The sequence below is a fragment of the Pipistrellus kuhlii genome, unplaced genomic scaffold (assembly GCF_014108245.1).
Source record: "Pipistrellus kuhlii isolate mPipKuh1 unplaced genomic scaffold, mPipKuh1.p scaffold_m20_p_1, whole genome shotgun sequence".
Lineage (NCBI taxonomy): Eukaryota > Metazoa > Chordata > Mammalia > Chiroptera > Vespertilionidae > Pipistrellus > Pipistrellus kuhlii.
Window position 1 is genome coordinate 116485032 of NW_023425404.1, and position 14542 is coordinate 116499573.

Sequence of the window (14542 nt, forward strand, 5' to 3'; positions counted from 1 at the left end):
AGGAAAAGCTGCAATAGGAAAAGAAGATGAGCAAGGTTGTATTGCTTTGTTCTAGAATCAGAAAAGTTAACACTTTAATAATTAAGGGAAATAGATGTTAGATACTGCCAAGTAGGTCTCATTGTTGCTGAGCAGATACCTGCTAACAATAATCCCAAATGTTAGGAGTTACCTAACAGGAGGGAGAAATCCATGTTATATGTTAGTGAACCAGATTGATAAATGTATGTCTAGACTTTTTTTTTGGGGGGGGGGGGCAGGAGGGAGTACAGTTTTGTGCATATCCTCACACCATAATTTAACCATTTTTTTAAATGGAGAAAGCATTTTGACAATTTTTCTAAAGAAGCAAAGTCTTAATTCACAAGCATTACTGTTTATTGAATAGAAATATAATAAAACATTGAGTTGAAAACAGTGGAAAGAAAATAAGCTCACTCACTACCTAGATAACTTACTCCTTCAAAGCTGCCTTAATGCTCCTCAGCCTGATTCATACCTCCTTAATATGTCTATTGCCACATTTCCTAGACCTTCGAGTTATTTGGCGTTACTAAATTATGAGTCATAAAACAGCTTTATGGGCATCCTTACTTTATAATAAAAACTTTATTAAATAAAGTTTCAGGGCAAAATAAATGTAGCCCAATTAAGTTTTATCAATATATATGAATTAAAGTAATTAAAAACTATACAATGCAGTTTAATAACTTTTATGTTTTAGAAGGCATTTTACCTGAGGGCACATGGATATATGTTGGTTATTCCAGAGGACAAAGAAAAAAATTGAGAGACTTCAGAATTATTTTATTATATACACTTGACCATCCAACTTTAAGGAAAGAAAATATAGTCAAGTCACTGGGATAGGAAGGCAAGATTCCAGCTACCATGGTGGTCAACAGTAGTCCAAGGGATAAATCAAATAATGGGTAGTTTGAATGTTTGCTACCTAATCCAATCATGATTGAATCTAAGGTAAAAATTCTCTGGAATCATGCTGTCCAATAGAAATAGAATTTGGCCTACATACGTGTAATTTTAAATTTTCTAGTAACCACGTTGAACAAAATAAAAGGAAACAACTGAAATTACCTTCAATAATATATTTAATCTAGTCCAACATATCCAAACTATTTTAAAGAGTAATCAATATTTTTAAAAAGTTAAAAAGAGGTTTTACATTTTTGTGTGCTATGTCTGAAATTCAGTGTATTTCCTAAAGCACAACACAATTTGGACTTAGCCACATTTCAGGTTCTTGGAAAGTGTATATTTAGAACATCTTCTATAAAGATTTTATGTAATATACAGAAACAAAGTTTTATTTTTACGATCTGTACTTCAATTGCTAGAAATCTGTCTATATATTCTGATCTTTAAATAAAATGATGATGTATACCTTACTTTCTTTTTTTAAAACATATTTTTATTGATTTCAGAGAGGAAGGGAGAGGGAGAGTTAGAAACATCAATGAGAGAGAATCATTGATCAGCTGCCCCTTGCATGGCCCCTACTGGGGATTGAGCCCGAAACCTGGGCATGTGCCCTTGACTGGAATTGAACCTGGGACCTTTCATTCCACCAGCTGACATTAGTATCCAATGAGCCAAACCAGCTAGGGCAGTGGTTGGCAAACTCATTAGTCAACAGAGCCAAATGTCAATAGTACGATTGAAATTTCTTTTGAGAGCCACATTTTTTAAACTTAAACTTCTTCTAATGCCACTTCTTCAAAATAGACTCACCCAGGCCTTGGTATTTTGTGGATGATGTGGCTCAAGAGCCGACCACGGAGCTAGGGCATACTTTACTCTTTACAATATTAAATTACTTTAAATAATTGGGATTGACATAATCTGATTTGTGTTTTCTTTTGTATTTTAAGGATATGGAATATTATCTTGTAAAATGGAAAGGATGGCCAGATTCTACAAATACTTGGGAACCTTTGCAAAATCTCAAGTGCCCATTACTACTTCAGCAATTCTCTAATGACAAGCATAATTATTTATCTCAGGTAAAGAAAGGCAAAGCAATAACTCTAAACAATAACGAAGCTTTGGAACCCGCCATTGCTGAATACATTGTAAAGAAGGCTAAACAAAGGATAGCTCTGCAAAGATGGCAAGATGAACTCAACAGAAGAAAAAATCATAAAGGAATGATTTTTGTTGAAAATACTGTTGACTTAGAGGGCCCACCTTCAGACTTCTACTACATTAATGAATACAAACCTACTCCTGGAATCAGCTTAGTAAATGAAGCTACCTTTGGTTGTTCATGCACAGATTGCTTCTTTGAGAAATGTTGTCCTGCTGAAGCTGGAGTTCTTTTGGCTTATAATAAAAACCAACAAATTAAAATCCCACCTGGTACCCCTATTTATGAATGCAACTCAAGATGCCAATGTGGACCTGATTGTCCCAATAGGATTGTACAGAAAGGCACACAGTATTCACTTTGCATCTTTCGAACTAGTAATGGCTGTGGCTGGGGTGTAAAAACCCTTGTGAAGATTAAAAGAATGAGTTTTGTCATGGAATATGTTGGAGAGGTACGTTCAACTTATCACACAGCAAATGATATATGTGAACTGTTTACACTTTTTTTTTGTTTACACTTTTAAAAAGTTATCTTTTTATCTCAGTAACAAATATTTGATACATTTCTATATCATTTGCAAATATGCAGAAATTTTACATTTGAAAGAAGGGTCCACAGTTATTTGGAATTGGATCACTAGCATAGAAATATAAACTTGAATAAACAAAAGAAATATATGTACATTGACAAATGAGATACAGTCATCTTTCAACAAATATCCATTTATAGTCAATGTAAGTGACATTTGTGAAGTTTAAAATATGACAATTATTTTTACACTAATTTCTAAGAAGAAAATGAGATCTAAACATATGCTGACTTTGAGACTTTTATAATATACTGCATTAATTTGACCAAATATTGGTTAACTGTATTTGCCAAAACTTAGTTTTGTTTCAACTTGAAAGATATTATAGAGTAGACCAGTGTTTTATGAGCAAGTGCTGTAGGATAAACATAAAAACATTTATTGTGTCCATAAGAAAATCCAAATAAACTCTTTGTAACTCAACTACAAAGACTACTTTCTACATTACCAAATACTAAACAAATTTATTTTTATACATATAATGTGTATATATGCAAAAGTATTATTTCCCTATAAACACATTAATTCTCTCAACTCTAAGGTAGTATCATCTCCATTCTTTTTTTTATTTTTTATTTTTATTGATTATGGTCTCACATAATTGTCCTTATTCCCCCATTCCCATCCTAAACCCCTCCCTAGAGATGCCCCACCCACCCCCTCCACCCCCCCTTTGTCCATGGCCACTGGCTAGGCCCATATGTATGCACACAAGTCCTTTGGTTGATCTCTTCCTCTTACCCCCATTCCCCCTTAGTTCCCTCTGAGGTTTGAGAGTCTGATCGCTGGTTCTCTTTCTCTGGGTCTGTTTGTGTTGTTCATTATTTCCTCTAGATGTGTGAGATCATGTGATCCAAGAAATACCCTTGTAAGAACCTAAACTGCAACAAGCCATAATGGTTACTATGCTGAGAGGCACATGAATCAGTCTGTAGTGAGTTCCTTTCTGGGCCAACAGTTCTTTTGCGTCCCAATTTCAATGCCAGATAGTTCCTTATGTGTACATGCCAGCCATGATATTTCAGACGAGATCAGGCGCGTTCAGGGTGGTATGGCCGTAGACCCAGCCATGATATTTCAGTTCTGGTTGGTGGACAAATGGCGGTAATGCAGGTCCGCCTGTCTCTGGTTTGGTCCTGGGCATCCTTCAGCAACCCGCAGCTGCTGTCTGCTGGTATGCTGAGGCGTCATCAGCATCTTCCATCTCTGAATTGTGTCTCTTCTGTCTTCATGGCTGGAGCGCTTCTGTCTATTCCTCTCTGTTACAGGATTCCAGATGGTCTCGGAGTTGTTTTCTGAAAATATACAAACATATTCTCGACCAAAAGTTAATAAAGGGATATTTTCTTTAAATTTAATTTGGGATTCTTTTCCATGTTCTTTCCCCCAAAATGATTTTTCCCTTGGCTTGTTTTGTCACCATGTGTGTATTTTTATGGGTATCTTGCTATTAGCGTTTTGAATGAAGGTTAATTTTCTAAAGCACAAATTTTTTAGATGTAAATTATTCTCAGGATATATTTCCTTATATGATATTCTTCCACTGTCACCCCCTTTTTTACTTGAAATAATAGGAAACTTTTGGAAATTTTATACTGTAGTCTTGATAGCTTTTACATTTTAAGTTATTTGCGCTACACTATGACTACTTTAGATTCATAACATGTTGTGCAATTTTACCTTGGCCGCTCTGCCAATAAGAATTTTTGTTAACCCATTAGGAACAGCTTTTTGAACAGTACAATCAGTTGTGTGTTTTTTTAGAATATTCATTTATTTCCATTAGCCACATTACTTTCCTACGAGAAACTAGCTACCATTCATCTGTCTTACTCAACACTCTAGCATCAATCTCATTTACCATGTGTGTATTAGTGGAGTTGATTATTTCCCTTCTTGAGAAGGGCCTGAGCATTCCTGCTGCTAGGCTGGACTTGGATATTAAAAACCCACTTGCCCACACCATGGGTATGAGACCTCTCAAATAAGTCTTGTTGCAGTGAGAGGGCAGCTGCTGTCAGCCAAGTCTCTGTCTGTTACCTGGGTCCCACTTTGAGCTGTGCATGGGAAGCGAAGCAGCCAAGGGGGCAGGAGACCTCCCTCAGAACGGGAGAAGGTTCAGGCGCCTGCCATGTTGCAGGGGGGTTGGTAAGGGTCTGTGCCCCACCTCTGTTGACCCCCAACTTCTCTCCTGATGGCCCCTCTGCGACTGTGCCTGTCTTAGGTTGTTTCTTCCCTGAGGAATCTTACCCATCTCTGGCTAACCAGCCATCCTCCGGGGCCAAGCAGGGTGATGTGAGGTTTAGTTCTGTCTCCTTGGTAGCCTATGCCTCCATGGGCTCCACACCCAGCACCTGCCTCGGGAACCCCTCACCTGCCAGGCATTGATCTCATATTTTTGGGAGCCCATGTTTCTTCTCCAGAGAGGGCCCAGCTCCCCCCACTGGGTGGGCAAGAGATCCGTGGTACCAGCCACCATGGTGCTTCAGCCTCGGCATGAACTGAAAGATCGGGCAACAATTGTGGGCACCTGGACCACAAGAAGAGGTTCATTTTTGGCAAAAGGGCAAGATGGGCCACTATAGAATGCTCGGTGCCTTCCCAGGGGGCCCTCTGCATAGTGGAAGGGATGAAGTCCTTTCATGTCGTTTTTAAATTGCTGCCAGACATTCAAAGGATTAGTTTGTATGTTTGTTTGGGAAAATTGTACAATGTGCTGTTGTAATTCTAAAATATCTAGAGCTATGTTACCTTTGTCTCCAAGCACCAGCAAAAAAAAATAAAAAAAAAAAAAATATATATATATATATATATATATATATATATATGTAATAAAATAAATGATTTTTTATTGATACCCCATGGTGCGAGGTACTGTTATACTATTGTAGGTAATGGGGATAACCCAGATGTGGGGAAAATTATAGTGACCTTGTGGAATAATATCATGTAAGGATATTCTTTGCTCTAGGCCATGGAAATTCCATTTTAAACTGGCCGTCAATTTCTTTTTGTATAGACAAGGTCTTTGTTTCATTTTCTACACCTCTCCCAGGAGGAAGGAGTGATGATCCCTTCCTTTGGTGTCCTCATCAGCTAGAATTTTACACACAAAGGAACAGTGGTTTAATTCTGTGTCATACAGAAGGGGAGATGGGTGGTGACCCCTATGTAATTATACTTTTTTGTCCCACCTGTGGTCCTCCTGGATGACCAAGGTATCATCTCCATTCTTATAGGCAAGGAAACAGGCACAGAGAAATTAAGTACCTTGCTCAAATACAAACAGTAGTGAGGAGTAATGACTCAAAACCAAGGCTCAAAAATCAGTGCACTTCACCACTTCCTCAAACTGATGGGTTAAGCTGTAACTAGAAAAATACGAGTATGACTGCATATCTAGTCTGTCAAACCTGACATTTTAAAAGTTGTTTGGAATTGGATCACCTAATTTTGAGATTAAATTGGATCCCTATATTGATCTTTATATTTTTAGACAATGGCAGATTATTATAAATCACTGTTTAGGATACTAAATCTTTTATAATTCAATTCTCTTTTTTTGGCTTAAAAAGCATAGCAGCTAAATTTGGTTGGCACTATAAATCACCACAGACAGACATTTTTTTTAAAATCCTCACCCACAGATATTTTTTCCCATTGATTTTGAGAGAGAGTGGAAGGGAGGGGGAGAGAGAGAGATACATTGAGGTGAGAGAGACACATGGATTAGTTGCCTCCCTCACGCATGCTGACCTGGCCAGGGATCTAGCCTGCAACCAAAGTACATGCCCTTGACCAGAATCACATCCCCCACACTTCATTCCATGGGCCAATGCTCTAACCACTGAACCAACCAGCTAGGGGGACACATTTTGTTTTTGTTTTTTTAATATATTTTATTGATTTTTTTACAGAGAGGAAGGGAGAGAGATAGAGAGCTAGAAACGTCGATGAGAGAGAAACATCGACCAGATGCCGGTGTGCCCGCAACCAACGTACATGCCCCTGACTGGAATCGAACCTGGGACCTTTCAGTTCGCAGACCGACGCTCTGCCACTGGGCCAAACTGGCTTCGGCCATATTTTGTTTCTTAAGCTGAGCATGTGGTAAAGCTATGTTGTTAAGAGCAGAATTGTAATTGATGGTTTTGAGCTGCCGAAATTTCATGAAAACAACCTATTCCTATAAAATAAAACTTTCCATACAATTGACTGCAAATTAACGTACCTTTTCTCCTTTGTTTTTAATAAATTTCCCTTTGTAACTGCACAAGATTTGTTATAGGAAAAATGTCCCTTTAGAGCACATATACTTGTAAACTTAGTGCTTTGCATTCTGTTATGTCCTACAAAGAGCTATAGTTATGTCGCATTTTGAACATCTCAATAGATTAGAATAAAAGTAGTACATGGTTTCAGCTTCATTGTTAAATGGTCCTAATTCCTATTTAAATAGTCATAATTCTTTTGCACCATCATTTTTACTCCCTTTGCTTTCCCACCTCTTTCTGTCTGGTTCTTCTAGAGTCATTTGTGTGAATGTATATTTTGATGACACTTTATTTTTAAATATTTATAGACACTACCATGTTAATTAATAGATTTATGGATGAGAGTTTCTTCGCTTCAGCAGTATCTATATAATATACTATAGTTTTTTTAAATTTTTAGGTAATCACAAGTGAAGAAGCTGAAAGACGGGGGCAGTTATATGACAACAAAGGAATCACATATCTCTTTGATCTGGATTATGAATCTGATGAATTCACAGTGGATGCAGCTCGATATGGAAACGTGTCTCATTTTGTGAATCATAGTGTAAGAAATACGGAAAGTATAGGCAGAACTAATTAGTACTGTGTTTAATGTTTTTCCATAGTTGAGGAAATAATTACCTTTGAACCACAGACTCTCAATATTTCCAAAGTATTTTAGTACAAGGACTTTTATGTTAAACCATGGGATTATCGCTGTGTTAGAAAAATCATTTGGAAAATTCAAAATGCAAATACTATATATTTTGCAAGTCTTTACATATGTTACTTAAACTTTTCAACAACTTCATAAGATAGTTATCCTCAGAGGAAGAAATGAGCAGAGAAGTTAAGAGGTAGAAAGTAGAAAGTTTAAGGAACACATACAACTATATAGAAGCTAACACAGCTAAATTTTTGAATATATAATTAAAGATAGTTGTATTCTCTTAAAATATAAACACATTGACATTTTTATAAGATTTACATATTTATAGAGTATTGAAATAGTATTTAGGGTTATTTTTCTAAATTATAAGTTAGTATTCTTAAGTATTAGTCTTGTAAGATTGACATCTCCATTTTATAGATTGCAAGAGAGTAAGCTGACCATATAAGGTAGTAGACTGTGTTAAACTTTTGATGGATTTTATACAAAAAAGCTAATTTTGACTAGTAATGAAATGCCAGAGACCTTCTGACTCCCTTCTTTCTGATTTACTTAAATTTTTACTTTAATCGTGTTCTTTTTTTTTTAATATATTTTTTTTTTATTGATTTTTTACAGAGAGGAAGAGAGAGGGATAGAGAGTTAGAAACATCGATGAGAGAGAATCATTGATTAGCTGCCTCTTGCACACCCCCCACTGGGGATGTGCCCGCAACCAAGGTACATGCCCTTGACTGGAATCGAACCCGGGACCTTTCAGTCCACAGACCGATGCTCTATCCACTGAGCCAAACCGGCTTCGGCTAATCTTGTTCTTAATAATAAATTTGGGATACTCCATATCTCCAGTATTACATATCCCAGAATTTAGTGTATAGTTCTCAATATGATCAAACAATTTCAAGCAAGAGTAATGAAACTGCTGAAACCGGTTTGGTTCAGTGGATAGAGCGTTGACCTGCGGACTGAAAGGTCCCGGGTTTAATTTCGGTGAAGGGCATGTACCTTGGTTGCGGGCACATCTCCAGTAGTGGGTGTGCAAGAGGCAGCTGATCAATGATTCTCTCTTATCGATATATCTAATGCTCTATGTCTCTTCCTCTTTGTAAAATATCAATAAAATATATATATATTTTTAAAAAGAGTAATGAAATCCCATGCAATATGAAATTTGAGTTCTACAGTACTGACTTGATTTATTAAATGCAGTTGTTCTAATTCTTTAAATATGCCTTACTGAGTGAGATATTGACAGGTGAACTGATAATGTTATCTGTTTTTGCAATAACATTATCCAGGAAAAATTAAAAAGTCAGAATAGATTAAACAAGATTGGCAAAAATGTTGATAATTTTTGAAGCTGCATAGTGGATTCATGTGGACTTATATTATTCTCTATAGTTTAATGTATGTCTGAAATTTTCTATAAGTTTGAAAACATTATTTTTACATTATCATATCTCAAAGACCTCCAAATAATCAATTTCCAGGACATCTTAAAAAAAAATACTCTGGGCAACTGAAAATTTTATATGGATGTAGAAGAGTTTATTCACGTCATTTTTACTTAAATGGGTTCTAATATTCTTTTTTAGTGTGACCCAAATCTTCAGGTGTTCAATGTTTTCATTGATAACCTCGATACTCGTCTTCCCCGAATAGCATTATTTTCCACAAGAACCATAAATGCTGGAGAAGAGCTCACTTTTGATTATCAAATGAAAGGTATGGTTTTCAAGTACAGTTTTGTTGGTATTGTTTTAGTATGGAGAATCTGTTCAAGAATAGGAAAATACTAGATCATCTGAACCAGTATTAAAGATGAAAATAGTGAGGTTTTGTCTTTTTATTCAAGGTCTCAAAGCTAACCTTACAAAGCTAAAACTGGAATCCAGTTCTGCCTGACCTTGAGCTGAGTGATTTAATTTCTTATTCAGCAAATTGCCAACTTCCATTATGGAAACCTACATATTCTAACATCTTTTCTCAGTACTACTTGGATTTAAAAAATTGTAAGCCTACATTTCTGAATCTTTACTAAGAGATGGATTTTTTTCTTTTGTTTTTTGAAATGAATATTCTTAGTAAAGACAATTGAAAGATTGAAAAATGTGATTTAAATCACACATGAACTTATTCCATTCCTACTGGAATTTGGCTTTTAAAAAGAACATTTAGTTCTATTTACTTTATTGTGATACTATAAATAAGCATGATGCCTTTTACATATTATTACTACCTGATTTTATTTATGGCTCTTATATTATGTATGAAATGAATAATTGTGTATTGTATTTTCCCAGAAAGTTGCATCATTTCAGAAATCTATTCTCATAAATATGGGCTAATAACATAAACTTTACCTCTTATTAGCCTACACCAGTGGTCTGTAAACCGTGGCTTGCGAGCCACATGCGGCTTTTTGGCACCTTGAGTGTGGCTCTTTCACAAAATACCATGTGCAGGCGTGCACATACAGTGTGATTGAAACTTCATGGCCCATGTGCAGAAGATGGTTTTCGGCCTAGGCAAGTCTATTTTGAAGAAGTGGTTCTAACACCGAGCCATACTCAAGAAGCCAAAGAACCGCATGTGGCTTGTGAGCCGCGGTTTTCCGACCACTGGCCTCGACCATCCTTTCAAGACAATTCATAATGATTTCTCTGTGAATATTCACACTTATTTAATGCTGATAGAAAATTTGAAACTCATTCTGAATTGCCTTAACTATCTTTCTCCTGTATTTCTTTCTCTACATATTCAGGTTCTGGAGATATATCTTCAGACTCTACTGACTACGGCCCGGCTAAAAAGAGAGTCAGAACTGTGTGCAAATGTGGAGCTATGACTTGCAGAGGTTACCTCAACTGAATTTTCAGGAAATAGAGCTGAGGATAAATGTAGTTTTGTTTTTTACTAATGTTAACATTTTTAAAAATAAATATTTGGGACTCTTTTCATATTATCAAGATTATATACTATGTTAATTTACAATTCCTGTTTCAAACTATTGGCTAAATGCATCATTGATGCTTCTGAAGAGAGGAGCGCAAGGTCACATAGACCAATTTGAAATATACCTAATTAGTGGATAGATACCAAAGAAAGGAATACTACTATAGGTCAGAATATACATACTTAAGAAGTCTGTGTGAATAGAAAAATGCCTCCTTCAGTGTTTTAAGTGTTAAACTGATAATGTCACGATCACTAAGATCAAACATTCAATTTGCTATATACCTTGAATTTAGAGAACTAGTAAAGTTCTATTTTTGTTATGTTGTTCCTGTTTATTTATTACTATAAATATTGTTACTTGTGTTGGAGACAAATAGGTGATACTGAATTATACCCTGTTTTCTACATCTTTCATTAAAACATTGAGATCTTAATGATACTGAAATTTAAGGTCTAAAATTAAATGTGAAAAAAATTACAGGTTTATTTCATATTTTGAAGCAACTTAGACCATTATTTGAACCAGTAATCCTATAGGAGAAAAATCTTCCAAAAGTTCTAAAATTCTAGAATAGTTGGTCATTAATGCCTCTTGGAAATGACACAGCAATGGGAGCAAGAAGGTTTTGTTTTTGTTTTTTTTTGGGGGGGGGAGTACCAGGCAAGGGCAATGGGGTGCTTTAAGGATCTTTTTCAAAAACATAAATTTGGAGATTCCCCCTGAGAGCAGCTGTACTTAATATAACATTCACATAACACTTTCTGAATATAAGGCTGTTTTGAACATTTCCTTTCTATGAAATTTAACTATTTTTATATTTTCTACAAGATCTTCTTTAAAAATAATCTATATTTTTGAAATGATACCTATTTTATATGTGAGTTTTTAAAATGTGACAAAGCTAAACTTGGCTTGGCCAAAGTGTGTGCCTGAATTATAAGACCATTTATTACTTGAACTATAAAGACTGAAATGGAATATATTCATTGTTGGTTTTGTTTACTTTCCTACATAGTAAAACCTCAAAATGGTGTTTTCATCTCTTTCTGATTCTGGGTTTTTTATTGTTATTTCTTTCTGATTCTGGGTTTTCTAATCCTGGTGTTCAACATAAAAGCAAGGCAGCAAATAAATCTAGCTCATTGCCCTAGGCTTTAAGGATGTAAAATAAGCTTTAGTAAATTGAACTGATTTCAAGAATGCAGCATTTTAAATATTTACTTTTTAAAAAAATATTTGTATTTAAAATATCTTAATTTCTAACCTTTTCTTTTGGGGGGGAAGCTACATTTAATTATTATATTGCTATTATGGCTTTATTTTTTCATAATATAGGGTAAATTGTTTACATGTTTAGAACTTCAGAGTATATTTGCTAACCAAAATTTGCAGAAGGTGTGAAAAAAAAAAAAATGGCATGATATCAGTGTTGAGAGAGCATCATTGATTTTACAGGTTGCTCCCCTTGGCCAAGCATTCTTTGAATTATAATTGGTAAGTTTAAAGATGTGATTTTCATTTTTTTTAAAGTCTATTTCACTGCCTACTTAATCTTGTCTACTTTTTGTGTTAAAAATATAAAACAGGAGGGCAAAGGGAAAATGGTTATTTTCAGGCAACTGTATTGTTATTAATAGAAATTGAATGGGCTTTGAGATTTTAATTACCTGTGTTACCCTTATATTATTAAATAGCTGAACTCTGGTAGAAAAATTAACATTTAGCTTTTTTACATTAGTTTCCTAAGTTGTCATAATTTTTTCTCTCAATATAAAGCAAATATTCAGTGGTAGTATTTACATTAAGTTTAAACTGTCAGTTAATCCACTGTAGAAGTAATATTAATACCATTGTTTTCGGTTTCTACAGATGAAGATTGTAATACACAATTGGTAATCTCAGGTTTTTCCATATATGCAAAATCTATACAGCACTTATTATTCTTATACTAAAAGCCCGATGCACGAAATTCGTGCACGTGTGTGTGGGGGGGATGTCCCTCAGCCCAGCCTGCACCCTCTCCCATCTGGGACCCCTTGAGGGATGCCCAGTGGGGTCGGACATCCCTCTCACAATCCAGGACTGCTGGCTTCCAACTGCTTGATTGCCCCTAACTGCTTCTGCCTGCCAGCCTGATCACCCCCTAACTACACCCCTGCCAGCTTGATTGATGCCTAACAGCTCCCCTGCTAGCCTGTTTGCCCTAAATGCCCTCCCCTGCAGGCTTGGTCCCCACCCCCCACTCCAACTGCTCTCTACTGCAGGCCTGGGTCCCCCCCAAATTGTCCTTTCCTTGAGGTCCGGTCATCCCCAACTTCCCTCTTCTGCCAGCCTGGTCACCCCTAACTGCCCTCCCCTGCAGGCCTGGTCTCCCCCTTCCCACCCAACTGCTTTCCACTGCAGTCCTGGTCCCCCTCAACTGCTCTCCACTGCAGGCCTGGGTCCTCCCACCTGCTCTTCCCTGCATGCCCGGTCACTTCCAAATTCCCTCCTCTGCTAGCCTGGTCCCTCCAGACTACCTTTCCTGCTAGCCATCTTGTGGTGGCCATATTGTGTCCACATGGGGGCAGCAGTCTTGTGGTTGCCATGATGGTCAATCTGCATATTACTCTTTTATTAGATAGGATAGAGACCTAGTGCATGGTGGAGGCCACCTGGTTTGCCCTGAAGAATGTCCCAATCAGGGTAGGGGTTCCCTTCGGGTGTGGGGCAGCCTGGGTGAGGGGCCTGTGGTGATTTGCAGGCTGGCCATGCCCCCTGGCAACCCAAACAGAGGCCCTGGTATCTGGGGTTTATTTATCTTCTACAATTGAAACTTTGTAGCCTTAAGCAGAGGGTATGTGGAAAGTTTGGCTTCCTCCATTGCCGGGGGCAACCCTAACCCCCTCATTTCCAGTTCCATGGCTGCCACTATTTGTTTGGATTTGTTTACCTTCTATAATTGAAACTTTATATCCTTGACTGGAGGCCTAGGCTGGCAAGGGCAGGCGGGAAGCTTGGCTTCCTCCATCGCCTGGGAAACCCAAGCCTCCCTTCTGCTCTCTGTGGCTGTAGCCATTTTGGTTGGGTTTATTTGCATATTTGCTCCTGATTGGCTGGTGGGTGTGGCTGGTGGGTATAGTGGATTGTTAATTTGCATGTTACTCTTTTATTAGATAGGGTTTCAGTAGGGTTTTTTTAGCAAATAAATTTAGACATTTGATTTTCTATTTATCATGGGTTACCTTTGTTTCTGAATATTTTACTCTTTTCCAGACTATAAAAAGGATACAAAATACTGATGTATTCCTGACTACCTGCTGTTGAGATTAACCAAAGGTTTATATAGCATTCCTTAAAATGTTAGATTTTGTTTTAAACAGTTTATTGTTGTCATGGTTCATGCATTTGGATATTAAACTATAATTTTACACTTAGCATAATGTGAATGGATATTTCTCGAAATTGTTTGAGCATTATTATCAAATATTTAAACTAGTTTCACTAAGTAATGCCTAGAACTGTAAAGGAATTTTAGAATTAGAGCTAAGAAATATTCCTTGAGCAAGTCTTAGGCCTTTATATGTACTCAAATCTATGAGTTTGGTGCTGTCATCTCTATAGTACACCAAAGGAAATATTTTAGACTGATTAAGTAATATTAACATGCCCAAGATCACCCAGTAAACTATTCCTAAATTTAATTAACAACTTCAGGCATACTTTTTAAAAAAATAAATTTAAACTATGAGTTTAAATGAACTTCTAAGCCTTGGATTCATCTCTAAGGCAAATGGGACTAGCCAATGGATTTCTTCTGCGATGTATCTTGGCATTTTGACACTTTTTTTGCCTTTCTAGTACTTTCTAGTTCCTGAAGTAAAACATCAAGTAGTCACTGCCTAATCCTGCTCACTGTTGAGCTCTTTTTGAGGGGCCTTATTGCATAGTGATTAAAAGCATGGACTTGGGACTGAATTGC

General features: G+C 36.6%; 1 protein-coding gene across 7 annotated transcripts in view; it reads left to right on the top strand.

Moving 5' to 3' along the window:
* SUV39H2 (SUV39H2 histone lysine methyltransferase) overlaps window positions 1–13997 on the top strand; it is a 39778-nt gene extending 25781 nt beyond the window's left edge. For 2 of the 7 annotated variants that reach the window (XM_036460491.2, XM_036460498.2), the window contains 4 exons: window positions 1890–2558; window positions 7371–7517; window positions 9218–9347; window positions 10387–11609. In XM_036460491.2, coding sequence (XP_036316384.2) covers window positions 1890–2558; window positions 7371–7517; window positions 9218–9347; window positions 10387–10493 — 1053 coding nt within the window. In that variant the 3' untranslated portion in view covers window positions 10494–11609. Of the gene's footprint in view, window positions 1–1889; window positions 2559–7370; window positions 7518–9217; window positions 9348–10386; window positions 11610–12036; window positions 12076–13836 lie in introns of those variants that run through there. The other 5 variants (XM_036460505.2, XM_036460514.2, XM_045588286.1 and 2 more) reach the window with 4 other exon arrangements.
* The last annotated feature ends 545 nt before the right edge of the window (window positions 13998–14542 follow it).